This window comes from Manis javanica, chromosome 16 (assembly GCF_040802235.1).
Source record: "Manis javanica isolate MJ-LG chromosome 16, MJ_LKY, whole genome shotgun sequence".
NCBI classification, from domain to species: domain Eukaryota; kingdom Metazoa; phylum Chordata; class Mammalia; order Pholidota; family Manidae; genus Manis; species Manis javanica.
In genome coordinates, this window is record NC_133171.1 from 38,039,876 (window position 1) to 38,057,771 (window position 17,896).

General features: G+C 43.7%; 2 protein-coding genes across 14 annotated transcripts in view; one reads left to right on the plus strand and one right to left on the minus strand.

Annotated features, from left to right (window-relative positions):
* The window catches only part of MCM3 (minichromosome maintenance complex component 3), a 107,122-nt gene that overhangs the window by 5,186 nt on the left and 84,040 nt on the right, over window positions 1-17,896 (plus strand). For 8 of the 13 annotated variants that reach the window (XM_073224985.1, XM_073224993.1, XM_073224994.1 and 5 more), the window contains exon 3: window positions 17,195-17,292. The gene's annotated coding sequence lies outside the window, so the exon portion shown is untranslated. Of the gene's footprint in view, window positions 1-3,573; window positions 3,713-16,253; window positions 16,339-17,194; window positions 17,293-17,896 lie in introns of those variants that run through there. The other 5 variants (XM_073224988.1, XM_073224989.1, XM_073224996.1 and 2 more) reach the window with 2 other exon arrangements.
* PAQR8 (progestin and adipoQ receptor family member 8) overlaps window positions 3,680-17,896 on the minus strand; it is a 35,136-nt gene continuing 20,919 nt past the window's right edge. Inside the window, exon 3 of the mRNA XM_017656052.3 lies at window positions 3,680-7,838. Coding sequence (XP_017511541.3) covers window positions 6,750-7,814 — 1,065 coding nt within the window. The 5' untranslated portion in view covers window positions 7,815-7,838 and the 3' untranslated portion in view covers window positions 3,680-6,749. The remainder of the gene's footprint in view (window positions 7,839-17,896) is intronic.

A 17,896-nucleotide genomic window follows, 5' to 3' on the forward strand; every position in this document is an offset into this window, starting at 1 on the left:
AGGACCTTCTTACATTCACTTTGCTTTGGTGGTTGAGAATACGGACTCTGGATTCCAAGGGCTGAGTTTCTGTGGCATTCAGTCACTTATTAGCCTGGTAGCCTTGGGCAAATTTATCTGTTTCCTCACTTGTAAAATGGGGGCAATAACAGTATCTACCTTCTGGGGTTGTATGAGGGTGAAACGAAAGAATCTGAGAAAACAGTTCAGCTAAGGACTTAGTAAGGAGTGAGCACCGGCTAATGTAAACGCTTATGTTGTGATTCCCAGCTTAACAGACTCTGCCTTGGGTTTCGTTATGTTTTCACCCTGCAGATACCCAGAGTACAAGCAGTGTCAGTGGAACGAGGAAACATTCAAAGCCTGTCTGAGAAGTGGAGGTCAGCATTCCAGGCACTTAAAAAAATGCTGAGAGGAATCTGGGAAGAATCCTGTGAGCACAAAAGTGTGTCCAGAGGAAGACAGAGGACTCCCTGGGCCAGGCCCATGGATGGAATAACTTAACGATAACCTGGCTTTGTGTAGATTGCAGGGAGCAGAACCAGCTCTCCTACAGGCAATGTAATTAGTAGTTAATCCGCATAGATAAACAGTGACCCTGAATTTTTTTGGACAGAATTCTTCCCCGGGGTGAGGTCCTGAAGGCAGAGTAAAAGCTGAAGTCCTTACAAGGCTCTCAGAATCTGTCCTCCCGCTCTGGGTGCCTGCTGGCTGCCTGCTGTGCCTGGCATCCTCTGGCCTCAGAGCCCTGTACTTCTTCCCTCTGCCCTGGTGAGAAACAGAGCTGATGCCCTCACCTGAGGTCTTCCTGATTCTGTTTAAAACTGCACACTTGCCCCACCCCTCTGGCCTAGCCTCCCTTGCTTTCTCTTTCTCCTTGACACCAGCACTTTCTAACATACTGTATAATTGGTTCGTTGCTTGTTCCCCACTTTACATCCCCTGGAATGTAAGCTCCCTTCAGGGTGGGGATTTGTGTTTTGTCCATTGCTGTATTCTTGGTGCCTAGATCAGGGAAGTCCTGCCTCCTAGAGGTGGTCAGTGTTTGCAGAGTGACTGTCAGTGAATCCACATACCAGTTCAACAGGCTGGGCATTGCCTCCAGTGAAGGTCTTTCTAGCAAAGTACCCTGAAGGCTTGATTCAGGAGCATTTCAAAGAATTCTTTCAATGGGAGATAATGTATCATTGGCTTTCTTTCACGAGCCAGTATCTCAGCCATAGCATCATCAAATTACCTCCATAATGTAATGTCAGAAGGGAGTGTAATGTAACTACCTTGGTGTTCCTGTAAAATGAGCCAAAGATTGTTGATTTTATATTTTATAGGATGAAATTATTAGGTTGCTTAAAATTTCTAGTTCCCAATTTCTGTTTTTTTTGGGAGCCTTGTATGATACTACTAACTTATGTGTCACTGACATTTTGACATAGCCTTATTTTTCCCTTAAAGGGATTTATTTTAGTGATGGGTCCATGGATTCTCTTTTTTTCCCTACTTTTCTGAATTTGCTTTACTTGAAAATGAGGAGTAATCAGTGGTGCTTTTTGGTCTTTCTACTAAGTCTGCAAAACCCTTTATAAGGCAGAGAAACATTTTTTAAAATCCCATGTTCAAAGTCATGTCACTTGTCAGAATCCCTGGGAGAACCAATCACTTGAAGAACTGACAGCCTAGTGAAATATGAGAGGGCTTGCAAAAGCTTATTGATCATAAGATGATCAATACTAGATGAGCTGCTCATCCAAGAATTCAAAGGTATTTTCAAGAAGCTGTGACTGGAGAGTGAAATTTGACTTTCCAATCGACCAAGAGCCTATGGCCAATGGACCTTTGAGCCTCTGAGAAGACTAAGTGCAAAGAATGCTCAATTTGCCACCCAAGGACACAATGTGAAGTGACTTTAACCCAAAAACAAATGATACAATCCTGGCTATCCATGAGGTATTAGAATCAAAAGTTAAAATGAGCTTAGGTTAAAGTATATACATGTATGAAAGTGACTCATATACTATAAAGGGCTCTGCAAATATCTGGTGTTGATGTTTCTGGTTAGCTGAGCTCTCAATTTGTCTGTAGGAAAAATAAGTTTGAGTTTAAACATTACAACTAGTGTAACTTTAAAACAGTCACTCCTCTTTCTTAGTGTTAGAAGTTAATGGAGGTCTTGGCCTTACCTCATATGATTATTTAGAGGACAAAATGGATGTGGAAATGTTCTGGAAAGCATAATGTATGATAAGATCTGTAGCCTTTGAGTTGGTCAGGCCTCCTGGAGTCTAAATTACAGTGCATATCTCTTCCTGTGAGAATCTTGTTGGGTAAAAAAAGCCCTTACCTTAGATAGATATGGTTCTAAAATTAATAGTTAAATGAATTCTTTTCTCAATGCAATGTTTTTTTCTTCCACATACTATTTTCATAAAAATTATTTAGGGGATAAGGTGTTTATTTTATTAAAAAGGAGGTAGCCAGAGTGTAGCATGCTGTTTCCAATTTACCAAATCAGGAAACTACTCAGGTTGGAACCCTACATCCCTTTCCCTAAAGGATGGGACATTATGTACCTGGGAAGTCTATGCTACCTGTGAAAATAAATAGGGCTTCCCTGTGTTTGGATGTGTCAGGAATATCCAAGAGTGAACTAAAACAGGACAGCAGGAAGGGCTGGAGAAGCAGTAGGAAGGGGACAGCCTTGCTGGTGAGGCAGAGATTTCCAGCTTCAGGGCGAAAAGGGAGACAGCTCAATCCTTCTGAAAGTGGTCCAAAGCAGGTCCCAGCCTCCCATGGGTTTGCAGGCCATCTGATCCTCAGACTGATAGGAACCAAGACCTGGAGAGGGGAACCCTGTTGTGGCCCAAGGCGGGTAGAGGCTGGTCTTTATTTCTCAGACTGCACATTCTCCACATTTAGGTCCATGGGTTGGCTGGGTTTTTTTTCTCACTGTTAAATCTCCAGAGCTAACATGGGGCCAACTGCCAATAGGTGAGGTGCTCATAAATACTTGATGAATCAGTAACTGGAGTGGTTAAACTATTAACAGTGACAACAGATGCATTTGCAAATTGCTTATGGCCCCTGCAGGTAATAAAGGTTTGGGAGAGAGGGATCTGATTATTTCCCAGATTCTACCGGTAGAGCCTGGAGCTAAACAAATGCTGTTTGCTGACAATTGTTATGATAGTACTGTACCCTGAAACTGGAGTAGCCTCAAGAATCCCCTTTCTCATACCTATTTAAATCTAATAGGCTACAAAATCCTTTCATTGTTAGGTGCCATATTTCACAACACATACATTATAGAACCTGTTACAGTGTAATTATTGTATATATATATATAGTATGTAGTACCTGTTATAATTCATAATTTTTAGATTTCAAGAAACAGTCCCATCAATTCAAAAATGTGTAATCTTTTATTTTCCATGAATATAAGGGATTTATTCAATTAAATTGAACTCAGAGAAATCAACTCTGTGGGGGGGGGCAATTTGATCTCACAAGTGGGGATTTGGGGTATGTGCATGTGTGTATATTTTGGATTTTTATATTTTCCTTTTTCTAGGTGGATATAAAGTATCTTGACCTCCTCCACCTGGTAGTGTTTGTCCGGATAAAACCTTTCTTTAAGATGGGCCTTGTAAAGTAGCCCTTGCCAAAGAAACAAGATACCTGTTGATCCACATACAAAATCGATTTAATAGTCATTTGTGTAAGTAGATTTATATAAACAAAGTAGCTCCATTTTTTCTTTGCCAAGCAATCAAGCAAAACACTAGGATGAACACCTTAGTAGGCTGAGGCCTTGGGGACCAAGACTGTGCACTCCAAGACAGGAGTGTATCTGGAGGGCCCACTTGAAACTACTAAGGACCTAAGTCTTTAAGCATTACCATGCAATTTGTGAACAGGTGGGCAACAGAGGCAGGAATGAATAACCTTCATTCCTTGGCCTGAGCTCCTCCTATTTCAAGCTTCCAGGAGAAGACTGAGAATATTGTTGAGTGAGGTACTTTCAGCTGAGGTGGGAAATGAAATTCTGGCATCTTAAGTTATAAATCTAGGTCAGGAAGTACTAGGCAAGAGAGAAGCAGGCAAATGTGTCCCCAGTCTGATTTGTCCTACTGTCCCCTCTGCCTACACCAGATTAGGGCCTCATCAAATCCATCAGAATTTTTATTCATAAGATGTAAATAACTGATAGTTTAGTTTTTTCAGAAGTAGTTACATTTTAATAGGTTGAAAGTCTTAGTTTAAAAAAAAAAAGTGATAACCAGAATTTTCAGTAGATGTTAAGTGTAGGAGGGGCAGTGGTAAAGTAAGACAATCATCTTTATCAACTACTTCATTATTCCTTTTAAACTAGGTCTGTTCCTTACCAGATATGTTCATATTAATGAAAATGTTTTAAAAGGGATATTTAACCCCTCAAAACGTGTGAGTCATTAAAAAAAATCTCCATTTCCTGTGTTTATATGTTTGTAATGAGATACTCTGTATTTCTAATGAGTATGCAGTCCCCTACCTCAATGCTTCCCAAGTATGTCTGGCGAAAAACTTCTTTTTTAAAATTTCTAATCACTTGAGATGCCAATACTTAAGTAAATAAAAAATTATGGCAATAAATAAAAATTATAGCCTGCTTCGCTTGTCACATACCATTCATAGTGTGCAAGCTGGAGCTGGTCTGAGCACTGCATTTGAAGATCACTGCTTCACTTCCTGTTTTCTCTGAATTCCTGCATTTGGCCTAAAGATCTTTGCCACCATGACCACCACAGTTACATAAGAGTTTGACTTACATCTTCTTTCCAACTTTTAAAAGAATATGGTCTTTGAATCCATAATAATGCACATGTCAAACACTTTCTAGTCCCTGTTATACATGCCCCTCTACTTGCAGTGTTTACACAACTCGCCTTTCCTTTGTTTATTCAATCCAGTTCAGTTTTGCTAACTTTATTTGCGGTGAATGGTGTAGACACCAGAAGCTTACACATGACATTTGGGTAGCACAGATGTTCAGATATTTGAGGATTAACAGAAATCCATCTAGCAAAACGATGTAGTTGACAAAACATATGCTTCCTTGACATAAAGATTATTTTTTGTTGTTGCCAAAACATAGGTTTTGATTGGTAAGCAATCCTGGTTTTCTAAAGTTTCTTTTATCCACTGGTTGAGAAGCAATGAATTCTTTTTTTCTTATCCCAGTAACCCAAAACTGACAATTATACACGGTCATATATTAAATGTTCCTATGTTGCCATTTATAAGGCACAAAATTCACAAATCTCTAGGGAAATGAAGAAAACAAAGATTTGAAGACGATAAAATAACCTAGTAACAGGAGATTCACGAAACTGGAGTGAAAACAAGCCACCTCCCCTTTTAGTAAATGGGGACCTTATACTGATAGGAAAGGCAACCTCTGAGAAGGCTTCCATGGCTCTTCTATCAGGGCAGCCCCCTTCACTGGATAAGTGTGCAACTCAATCCTCAGAGAGGGCTGTGTGGCCAGATGCATGCATCAGTCTCGAGTACTACCTACCCCATAGAAGCTTCTGGGCAGCAAGGACCCAAACAGGACATTCTAGCTACCGAGTACCCAGTTCACCATTCCCACCCAAAGGCACCTTTAGGGATCAAGCAACAGTGAGCACATATGCTCACTCACCTGTCCTGGGGCTTGGTATTTAAGGGTTAGCTCTAATTTGAAGTATAACTGCCCTGCCTGAGGACCCAGAACTAAGATAGTTATTTGGGTACTTCATGGGGCAGCATCTGTTTTAAGAGCCAGGACCTCGGATTCCTCTTGAAATAATCAGATCCGTAGAGGGACCCTTAAAACCAATTCACTCTACTGGGGGCTTTCTGAACGTGGTCAAAATACGAATATCTGCATTGTTTCAAAACAGAAGATCTGGGGATAAGCCCCAGATCTTCTGGCCTGTAAGGCAGCACTAATAGATCTCAAGTAATCCGGCAGTCCACAGGTATGAAAACAGAACAGTCCATGGCCCCAGACAGTATCCCCGCGTGTTGGCTGGGCCTCCTGGTGGCTCTTTGGCACTTACTTTCTAGTACCAGTTACGTTAGTGTTATGTAAGAATAAGCTTCCTGAATGTCCCCATGGATTCAAGCATTTCCTGGAAGTATGACTGCTTCATAGTCCTCCATATTCGCATGCAAGGTATAGATGGGAGTGGATAGCCCAGCAGACGTCATCCTGAGAAAAGGGTCAGTGTTTAAGTGGACAAGAGAGGAGAGACCAGAAATCAGATAAACTAATTCATTATGTCTAAAGGTTTCACTGAATCTTCTTGACTTCTCCACCCTGGACAATCTGAAATCCAAATGAAATTGAATCCTTGGGCCAATTTATTCAATTACCAAAGACCAGCAGAGTAGGATGGCCATTCTAATACGGAGTGGACCAGCCACCTACTTTATTATTCTTTTAGGTATGAAAATGGAGCTAAATTCAGTGTCCCATGAATTGTAGCCAAGGTCCCTTCCTTCTTGTGTCTCCTAAGGCTATGACCCAGAGGGAAAAGGAGTAATCCTGTTATTAACAACTGTAACAAGACTCTTGACACCTTTGGCTTTCCAATGCCATAGACATAGCATATCCTAGGAAATAAGAATTAATTTAAAAGCCAACTCTTAAAAACAAAAGGTCAGCTGTTACATCGAGTTTCCCCCCAATCACGCCGGGCTGCCTCTGCACGGTGCCCCACCAGCTAGCCTCAGGGATCCTTCCTTGTCAGTCTGGCCTTGACTTTCTGCCTCAGGAGGGCTGCAGTGACAGCGCTGAGGGCAGTCAAGAAGAAGAAGGAAAGACAGGCCATGTAGACGGACAGGGGCCCGTGGCGCTGCAGGAAGATCTCCTGACGGCCCTGGTAGTCCAGGAGGATGGCTTCCAGCTGGGAGAGCGTGCAGACAGACAGGAAGGCGTGAAAGATCTGATGCCCATGGCCCACGATGTCACAGGAACCCGGGAAGTACTTCTCGGGAACCGGGCAGGAAAAGAAGTAGGCACTGATCAGGAAGAAGAGGATCTGGAGGGTATGGTACCAGGCCGCGGGCTCCTGACAGCCAGCCAGGTGGCACAGCGCCACACGGTGTGCCACGGGGCTGATGTCTAGGATGAAGGCTAGCCCTGACGGCACCACTTGACAGATCTTCCTCATGACTGGGTAAGGCCTCCGGTAACGATACTTGGCATAGCAACAGCCAACGCAAGATAACCAGGCACAGAAGGCAGCCGCTGGCAAGAAGAAAAGCCAGAACCGCTCGTACCAGGCCTGGTCGGAGCTGTAGAAGAAGTGGGCCAAGGCACTGCCATACTGGTAAACGCCCACGCCCACGTAGTCCGCGAAGTAGAAGGTGTAGTGGGAGAGCTCCGACTTGGACTGCAGCAGGTGGGCCAGCAGGCTGCACGTGAGGTAGGTGATGGAGGCCAGGATGAAGAGCAGCAGGGGCAGGGCGTGCGCGGAGGCCCAGCGCAAGCCCTCGGCCTCGGCGAAGGCCCAGAAGCGCAGGAGGACGGCCAGGGCCGCCAGCAGGTGCGTCCAAACATTGACCACCTCGTTGTGTTTCTGAAAGAGGCTGAGGAAGTAGTAGTGCCACTCGCGGCCCGTGGGGCGGTAGCCGGCGCGGATGTAGGGCTCGCGGAAGAGCTGCGGCACGTCGGTCTCCGGGACGGTGCAGGGCATCCTGGGAAGGCCCTCCTCCAGCAGGCGGGGCAGGCGGCGCAGCTGCTGCCCGCTCGCCGACAGCGGGCCCAGGCGCTCCAGGAAGGCGGCCGTCATGGCTTCCCGCCGCTCGGGCAGGACCTGGGCAGGGCAGAGCAAAATCGGCTAAGCGCGGGTCGGCGCAGGGGGGCTCAGACGGCGGGCCGGCTCACAGCAGCTAGGCTCCCCAGTGCACCAGGGACAGCTTCTGGGGCCCCACCTTCTCCATCTGTAGAAGGACAGAGGTGGGCCTAACTTTCTGATTTTGTCTCGCCTACCCACCCCAACGGGAACCAGTCACATCTTGTGAAACGGAAATGCAGCCCCCCTGTCCCAATGCTATCTAGAAGGTAAGTCAGGGTAACTTTCCGACTTGGGAGTTGTCTAGATGTTGGTAAAATGTAACCATCAGCCAAGCTCGAACAGTATGATGTGTTCTTTTGAGATAGAAACACTATAAATCTTGCTATTAACTAATGATTGTCGACAATTCTTAAACACCTTATCTTAAATTATCCACCAATTTCACTGATTACTTGAAAATCTGAGCTAAGCATTGAATTTACAACAGATGGATAAGTGAGTCATCAATTAGGCCTGTAAAGACCAATGCATACTCTGGGAAATATTTTTAACAGTTAAACAAAATTAACGTATGGCCTAAATTTGACAAAGGTCCAATTACAAGGCTTGCGGGTTTTGTTTTGTTTCGTTTTTAAATTATACTCTGGAAAGTAAGTCGTTTTGGACTTGTGTCTCCTGGGTACCTAAATCCGTACTCAATGAATTTCAGGTCTCAAAAATGCTTAACTTATACTAGGAAATTTTAGAAGACACGTGATCCAGATGAGCACAGCAATTATTTCTCAAAGTATTTCATAAAATAGCTGCAGAATTTCAAGTGAGGTTACTAGGTAAAAATGGATTTTCAGCCAATCTACAGTTACCTTCTGTACTTTGATTTCCCAAACTCTTTTCCTCAGAAGAACTCAAACCTGATTTATCTAAATGGCCCTTTTCTTCAGGGCCCTTCTGCTGGGACAGGTTCAGCAGGTGCTTTTCAGGGCACTACAAATTTTTGTGAAGAAAATTTAGTCTTCTTACTCACACTTCTTAATCAATATTAAAAGAGAAAACACCAAATCAGGTCTAAAATGTAAGGCATCAAAATTAAATGAATGTGAAAAAAGTTCAGGGAGACCTGGACCCAAGCTCTGATTTCTAGCCACTTACTGGATAACCCTGGACTCACTAAGCCTCAGTTTCTTCCTCTGTAAAATGGGAGTAATTATTTTACGTATATGGGTGGTTGTGATGGTTCAATGAAGAATCTAAAATATTAAAGTGCTTAGCACTCTGCCTGACCCAAAATGGGTGCCCAGTAAATGTTAAGTATTGCTGTTATTTTAACTACTGTGGGCTGGGCTCTGTACTAGCCGCACAAGGATGGATAGACACGCTCCTCTGCCTTCAATGAGGTCAGAGTCTATGGGAGAGACAGACAAGCTGGGAAATCAAGACAAAAATGTGAGCTGAGTGCTCTATGGGAAGCAAGCACCGGTTCACAGGGTCTCTGCAAACACAACCAAAAGAGAAGGTAGGGGAAGGAGGGAGGGGTGTACAACCTTCTCCAAATGACCCCTGAACTGAGTCTTGAAGGAAAGGTCAGACTTCCCAAGAGAAGAGGCTATGTTGGGGAAAGAGATGTCTAGGCAGAGAGCAAGGTCAAAGAACTTTTGCCAAAATAAGGACCTGAAAAGCCCAGAGCACCTGAGGAAGTTGTACTTCTGTAGTTAGGCGTAGGGCACCGAGACCAGAGACCTGAGCTCCAACCCTGAGCCCCACCATCGGCAAGCCACAGAACTCCAGCCTGGGCTTTGTCATCTGAGAAGCAGAGCTAATGATAAAAAGAAGCTGTCTCACAACGCCGACACAAGGACTCTTGTGATGTGATGCCTCTGAAGTGTTTAACAAAGTGCTTGGTTCTGAATCTGGAAAAACATTTGCCATTATTATGGCCATCAGTGTAAGAAGCAGGAGCAGTTCATGAGTGGAGGATCTCTCCGGTCTCCTCCATACTCGGACCCACGACTACACTGGCCCCTGTAACTGTGCACTGAATCATTCGTTTAGCCAGCACCAACCAGTTGTTCCCCATTAGGAAAGGGCCACGAACTGGTGCTTAATACAGGAATTAAAGACATCAAGAGGAACATATTAAGAGTTAAAGAGTCAATCTGAAAGACAGAAAGGGAGAGTGGGAGGAAGAAATGGTCATCAAAATACCTTAATTCATTTAAAACAAACAAACAAGAAACAGCTAAGGAGTGCTTCTGTTGTTAACCAGCAGAGGGATCCGAGAACCTCTGAGTTAATGTTCTGGATGGAGCCTCCTCCAACTGACCTCGACGGCAGTTGGTGACAGACCACAACAGAGATAAGGAGGGAGAAAAGTGGGAACAGGTGGCGTGCACTGGCCCTAGGATCAGGTGGACCCCCTGCAAGGCTGGGCCCAGGACATGGGACGACATTCCAAGTTGGCCTGTTGCCGTTGGTGGAAAAGCCTTGAATTGGGGAGCTGGGCTTGTTGGAGCTCTGCAGAGTCAAAGGGTTCTATTGTTTAGATATTGGCTTCTGCCATCTCTTGTGGAGCAGAGAGGGAAATCAGATGAAAATATCATTCTGATTTTGTGCTTGGAAGAAACAGGGGTGACTCACGGGGGATATGAGCTGGAGAAGGAATTCCTAAAGGTGCCTGCCTGTAGGCCCCTCCTGCACTGCCATCTAAGATCAAGGCCGTTTCCATCATGTCTCGGTGCTCAAACCAGTTGGAGGTAGTTTTGCATCCTGAGTGAAATAACACATGACTGCAAATTTCTGCTCATCTCCATATCCTCTAAAATAGGGTCCTAGAATAACAGGCTTTTATACACCAATAATACAACTAAATTTCTAAAAACTAAAACTTTGGGTTTTGGTTGTCTAATGGTTGAAACCAAAAACAGTTCAGACCTGAGAACCACCTGGCACCTGTCTCTCCTGAGGGCAAGGACAGATCACCATGCTGTCTTATTGCTGGTTTCCAGAAAACCCTGTCTGCAGAGCTCTGATCCCGAGTTCCCCCAGCTCTCACAGCACTAACCTGACCTCATGGACTTCTGTTGACAAGTCCTTTGCAGAAAATTATTTTGACTTCTTTCTTGCTTATTGAAAATAAACTAAGAAGATGTTTATAGAACTAAGAAGCAGAGGACTGTAAGACCAAAAGTATTTTAATTTTAGCTTCAAAAGAAAAGGTGCACAGGCCAAAAAAAAAAAAAAAGTAATTATTCCCCATAAAAACTAGACCTCCTTTTTCAAGAGTCTTTAAAATGCCACCATCCCAAATCTCACGGTCTCCTTAATAACTCCATCCTTTGAAGTGGGTAGCCTGACCCTCTTCAGGAACCTGGTAATCCCAGGAAGACAACCGTGGCCTCCAACCCAGCATATGATCTCATCTCCTTCAATAGTGAGGCGGTGCAAAGATCTACGTTGTCTGTCTAGGGGGAGAAGGACCTAAATTTCCCTTTGTTAAATCCAGGGTCATGAAAAATCTAAACTAATGGTCAGAAAGAAAGGGGATTATTTGTCCTCTGCTAGCTACTACCTCATGCCCTGCCATAAAATTGTCCCTTCGTCCAAGAGCAGCCACCAGTCACAGCAAAGGTGATGATGATTCGTTTACCATCATTAACTTCAGAAGCCACCATCCAGTGGTGTGCAAGTAACCCCCCTATGATATGAGTTATAAGAAATACATACTGGGTCATTCATATGCGACCTGCATCTGGAGTGGGGGGTGGAGGGCAGTCTTGTAGGAGGAGCACTTAGCCTGGGGCATCTGGTGCTGTCTCTAGGCAGATAATATCAGAACTGAGTTCTTGGAGCCCTGCTGGTATGTGAATTGTGCTTGATACTGTATGTGGGGGACGATTCCCCCCGTCCCACACACACATTGGAATTGGGTCTGGGAACCCAAAAGGAGTTATACTGCTGTATATACTATTTTTATTATTATTGTATCTGAAAAAACACACAACACCCCCATAGCAGGCCTTCTTTCACCAAGCCAGAGTGGGCAGTGTTTCCAGAACCAGGCTTCAGAGGGCCTGTTCTGAAGTTTGAGAGCCTGCTTTGGAGGAAACCACAGACTGGCATCATGACATTGGTGCAGGCTCTGAGTAAGGGCCCCTCCCTCACTCCTGGCCTTTGTCCCTGTGCACTCCTCCGTGAGCTGATGTGGCCTTCAGCCAACTGAGATGCCACCTTAGAATGGCCCAATTCCTCTGCTAAGACAACTGAAGTATAAATCTTCCCTCAGAATCCTCATGAACTTTATCAGTTATTTTTCTACTGAAGTATGGTTGTTATGCAATCTTATGTTGGTTTCAAGTATACAACAGCTCAAGTCTTATCATTGTGATCAATCAGAGCTTTTGCAGAGCCAAGATTGTCTTTTCAACAACACTGCAGGCTGATGGGCGGCTGAGGACTTGATAATATGGGTGGATGTTGAAACCACGTGTTCATCATGTGAAACCTTCATAAGAATGTTTATCAATGATACTTGAAAAAAAAAGTGATTACAATTTGAAAAATGAAAACAATACTGCAGGCTACAAAGGCCACAGAAGAAGAATGAAGTAAGGCCCTTTCTCTCAACCTGCTTACGAGAGTCAAACTTAATGAATCGAAGGCAACCACTACCACAGCACACAATTGAGTGTTAAGTGGAGCAAAATCTGCACAGGCCTCTACAGAGGAGAGCCAGTCAGGGCACACTTGGGACAGCCATGCACTTGTGCTAGGTCTGGGAGGCTGTATAGGACTTAGAGGAGCAGGCTGTCCAGCAAACTGTGAGCATAGGACTGGTGTGGCTTCTTCAAGGGCCCATGAGCCAGGGCTGTTGGGGAGTAATGAGGAAACGAGTCGGGTAGGTGCCATGGCATTGGCGAAAGGGGTCTAGATTTCAAGTTGCAGAAGGAATATGGGAGTTCAGTTCTCATCCCTGAAGCTTTGTGCTTGATCAAGCCTTACCATGCCTGAGCTCTGGGGATGCACACTGCTGACCAGTGCCTCCCCTATGGATGACAGGGACACTGCCCTCTCTGGTCTTGCCTGTTTTCTTCTCTTCTGACCCCCGTTAACAGAGGTTTTCCCAGGGTTCTACCGTTTCCTTGTTTCCACCATCCACAGTACTTCTCACACAGGCACTTCACCCCTGTCCTCGGCTTCAGATGATTCCCAAACATATGTCTCCAGCCAGATCTTTCCTGAGGTTTGAATTCAAATACCCCGCGGCTCTGGATTTGTTCAACTCAATATCCCACAGGCACTTCAGACTCAACACCTTCAACCTTCTCCTCCAACCCAGACCTGACCCTTTCCTACACCTAATCTGTCACCTAGGTCTGTTGATTGAAATCCATGCTTCCAGGGTCCGTTCGTCCTTCCAGTTTCTACTGCTCTCCATTCCGGTCTCCAAAATGAATTTATGCAGATGATAACATCCACAGTCTCATAACTGACCTTTCTTCCTCAATGGTTCCCCTGCCTCACATCTCCAAATCCTCACTTCCCTAAACCACTTCAGGGGGATAGTTTAACAGTGCAAATTTGTCATTGCTCCCCTCCTCAAATCCCTCAGTAGCTCATCATTGCTCCCCCCGCAACCGTCCCCCGGGCCACTTGGTTGGCCTGGACCCATACCCACACACTCCATCTCCAGTGCTGGCTTCTGCACACAATGGCAGCCCAGGAGCCAGAGCTGCCAGGAGCCCTCACCTGCCCCCCAGGCCGGGATTAGGGCTTTCCCCAGCAACCAGTTACCCTGACCTTGCTTCCCACATCACAGTTCTACCTTGGGGCCCTACCGGATCAGTGGTTTACTCTGCTCACTTCCCCCTTTGTGGCCAGCTCCTTCTGAGCAGGCTCTGTGTAGTATGCAAGGTCTCCTATCTACAATGGTATGTGACATAAAAAATAATTATATACTTAATAATTATTTACTGAATGAGCAGTTCTTTAGGCCCAGACACATGGACCAACTTTCTTCTGTTCAGCAAGGTTGAGGGAAGAAAGAAATACTGGTTTGGGAGTCCGGAAGTCTGGCTGTTCAGATTTGCTCTCCTCAATTAGCTGTGTGGCTGTGCCGAAGACGTTCAACTACTCATGTCATTTTTCTCATAAAACAGGGTGGATGAGAGGAGGTGATTTCCTGTCTCTCTACCTCTCATGACAAAAGGAATAAATAATAATAAAATGGGCAGTAGCTGGCACTTTGAAGAGGAAAAACATGCACATTAACTAGTAATATTTGAACTAAATAACTCACAAAAGAATTTTAATAGTATATATTATAGAAATATATGTATTTCTGCCTTATAAATGATTTTAATGCAGTCTTTAAAAAGTAAAAAGGAATTTTTAACACTTTTGTTTACATTTCTGGGAATCCTTGTATACCTCCTCCAACTCCTTTATAAAAAGTTTTAATTAGATTCAGATTATAATGAAATTGGAATTAAGTTCCACTTTAATCTAAACTATTATTTAACTCTATAACATGAATATAATATCTGTGCCATGAATTCACGTTTATAAGAAAGTGTTATAAAATGTTACATCACGTTTGGACTATTTAGGGATCCAATCTTAAAGTTTATCTTAGGTGCTCCTTTAAAACTATTCAGAAAAATTAAAGACAATTACTCTAGAAAAAATGGAAAGGGAAAAGCAGGGTAAAACCTATGTTCATGGCAGTACTTTGACATTTGAGCCCAAAATTATATATCTGGATCTTGCTTTAAAAAAGAATCACAACGAAAGTACATATTTTTAAGATGTGATTTTTACCTAGTTTTGACTGGTGAAAACTACCCAGAGTGCATTTCCTCTTCAGTAACATTAAATAAAACAGGGACACAACCTGTTTATGGTGACTATTGTGGTCCCCTGAAAACACAGTAAAAACATATGGCAAGTCCCATAAGTAACCATGTAACTCGCAGAGAGGAGCACATGGATGAGCAGAGCAGCAGTTTCCATCAAAGAGGGCAGAAGAAATGCTTCCAGAGTTCACAGAAGCCCAGGCTCAAAGAACAGCTGTCAAAATGCCATCTTATCCATGTCTGAGGGCTAGAACCATGCTCTGAGCAGCCTTCGATCTCACCAGAGGCAGAGGTGGAGTTGCAAACAGCAGGATCTCCACAGTCATCCGTCAAGTGAGAGGCTGCTGGACCCACACTGACCTTTGTAGCCACATCATTTCACTGTTCATTAAGTTATATTTTTGAGAGTGGCACTACCAGCAGAATCCTGTTATTAGCAGAGAATTTTAGCATGGATTTGGAGTCACCAATGATCATGCATGTCCTCTCAATATTGAAGAAAATCTAACAAACATAAATAGCATCTTGATAACCCAAAATGGGAGATCTGATTTAAGAAATTATGATAAATAGAAAACTATACAGCTATTAAAATAAGTATTTAGCTATATTTACATTTACTGTTAAAGACACATGAAATATATGTGTGCTTCATCATTTTTTCAGTGTAATCTCTTCTGCACTTAGAATGGTGACTGACTTGCACATAGCAAATTAACTAAACAAAGATTTGCTGAATAAATAAATGAATGAAACTTTGTTACAAGGAAGAAGCAAATTAAATGTTTGTGTCCCATTTTCACAAACTTATACATATGGCACAGAAAAAGTATGAAATTGTGTATAATCAAAAAACTAACAGACATTGCTAAGGGATGAGATTATGGGGAATTTTACTTTTCTTCTGGGGTAGATCCATCATTGTATTTTTTAACAATGACATTTACTACCTCTGTAATTGGAAAAATGGTTATTGCTATTCTACATAATATGTAAAACATGGTAACACGTGATTCATTCATTCAGTGGATATTAAGATAACTCTCCTGCAGCCCCCAAAATACATCCCAGCATTGCAAAGGAATACATACTTATTCGCATTATTCTATAGATTTTGAGCTTGACTACTTAGCATACCACACTAATAAAATTATTACTGGGAATAACTTAACTATACTTGCTGTAACGTAAGCTAATAGTCTTGGTCAGTTGGAAGGGGAAATTAAACACTTACTGTTACAGCAGCAGTCATGTTTGCAGATTGGGAAGTATACACAGTATTGCCAAAAGACTTCATAGGACACAAACCCAAATGATCTTAGTAAGCAAGTCAGTTCCTGATCACGTGGGTACCTGGTGTGGCTGAACCCTGCCTGTAAAAAAAAGATGAAGTACCTGTGTGTGCCACGGATGAATAAGGAACACATCACCTTCTGGGCTTAGTGACCTTTCCACCTCTATCATTTTCCCTGGGGTTCCCCGTACTATTGAAGGGAGAAAGAAAAGACAACCTTAATTTGCTGCTGTGTCCTGGGGAAGATGAGCAGAGCCTATTTCCTCTGAGGGCCTTTTTCTCTTTCTCCAGCTGGAGCTCCTGAGCTGGGATTCCTGAATTTTCTTTGTGGGTACTTCCTGTATTTCCCACATCTCAGCTAATCTCACTTGAGCAGGTACTGTTTCAAAATGCATCATTACAGACAGAATCCACCTTCCAATGCAATTACACAGTATCTGTGTTTAGTTCTAGTGGGAGAATGCAGAGGAGCTGGGAACAGCTGAGAACACATTGAGCGGGCTAAGGTCAATCAACAGGTTCACTGTGTGTGATGATCATTTTTCTTCGGTGACTTGTTTGCTGTCTGAAACACCTGTTAATTGAAGCCTAGGGACAGGAGTCTCCCTGGACTTGCCATAAGAGTGTAACTATCAGCTTCATTAGGCGAGGTTTGGCTTTAGTAACACAGCAGCCTCTCAGTTCAATAGAGCCTATCACCTGCAGGAAGCTTCATTACCCATCGGCAAGCCTGCTGGGACCTGGGCCAACCGGGGTGAACCCTGAAAAGAGAGGCAGATTTCAACTGGCAGGAAATCAATTTTGGAAATGTATTTTTGACAGCAGAAGAATCTGATGACAAATTAAGCCCAGGTTGGAGTACTATGTAAGGAAACCAGTTTCCCAGGCTATTTAAAAGTTAATCTTCAGCAGCTAATACAGTACATTCTCCTGGTGGTCCCAAGACCGGACTTTTTATTTGCTACCAAGAATCAAGCAAGTCGCTCCATTCTCAGTCTCCCTCTAAATATAGTCAAGGCCTTAATTCAGTTCCACACTGGCCACAAAGCCTTCTCCAAGCCATCTTGATTTTTCTTCCTGAACTGCTGCCTACCTTGTGCTCAGCAGAACACCTAGCCTTGTGCCTTGCTTCACTGCCCTGCGCCGGCAGAACCTTGTCTCTCGTACGTGCTGGTTTGCGGGCTCTCTGATACTGGGATGCTGACTTATTTGTCCTTTATTTCTCCCATCAGAAACTCGCAGAGAAAAGGTGCTCCAGAATGTGTCAACAGCTAATTGCTCAGAGACAAATGGAAATAAGACTCTACACTGGCCCTCTTTGCTTCTAAAGGTAAGACCAGCTAGATCTTAGGTAATGACAATGTGAGATGTTTTTCAGAAGGAAACAACATTTGAGTTGGATGTTGTTTATCTGTGTTGGTTCATCTACTCAGCAGGCTTCTGTAACAGTACTTAAATTGTTAACTGGATTGCCAAGCACCAGCTCACTTTTGGTCTACATCCTCCTACCATTGATACTTTCACGCCCAAGAATGCCTTAGCCAAGATGCAGGAAATAGAGAGGCCAGGCTGAAACAAAGAAAAGGAGCACTGGAGCAGGAGTGAAGAGACCTAGTTCTTATCCTTGTTGCACAGATGAATGCAGAACAGACTGTCCCAGTTCCCCAAACAAGCCATTCACTTCGCATGGCCCATGTTAACTGCACCCCTCTCTGCCTGGCACAGCCACTTCTCTCTCATTCAGGCTCAGCTGTAACCTCCTCTGTGAAGTTTGGTAACAGCCTCAGGCAGAGTTAGTCATGTCTTGTTATACCCCCTTAGCATTATTCTGTAGCTGGTTGTACACATACCCTCCTTTACATTAAATTGGGAAATTCACTGAGTTGCACGAGGAAGTCATTCAAGAGCATTTAAGTGACCTACTCATAGCCCTA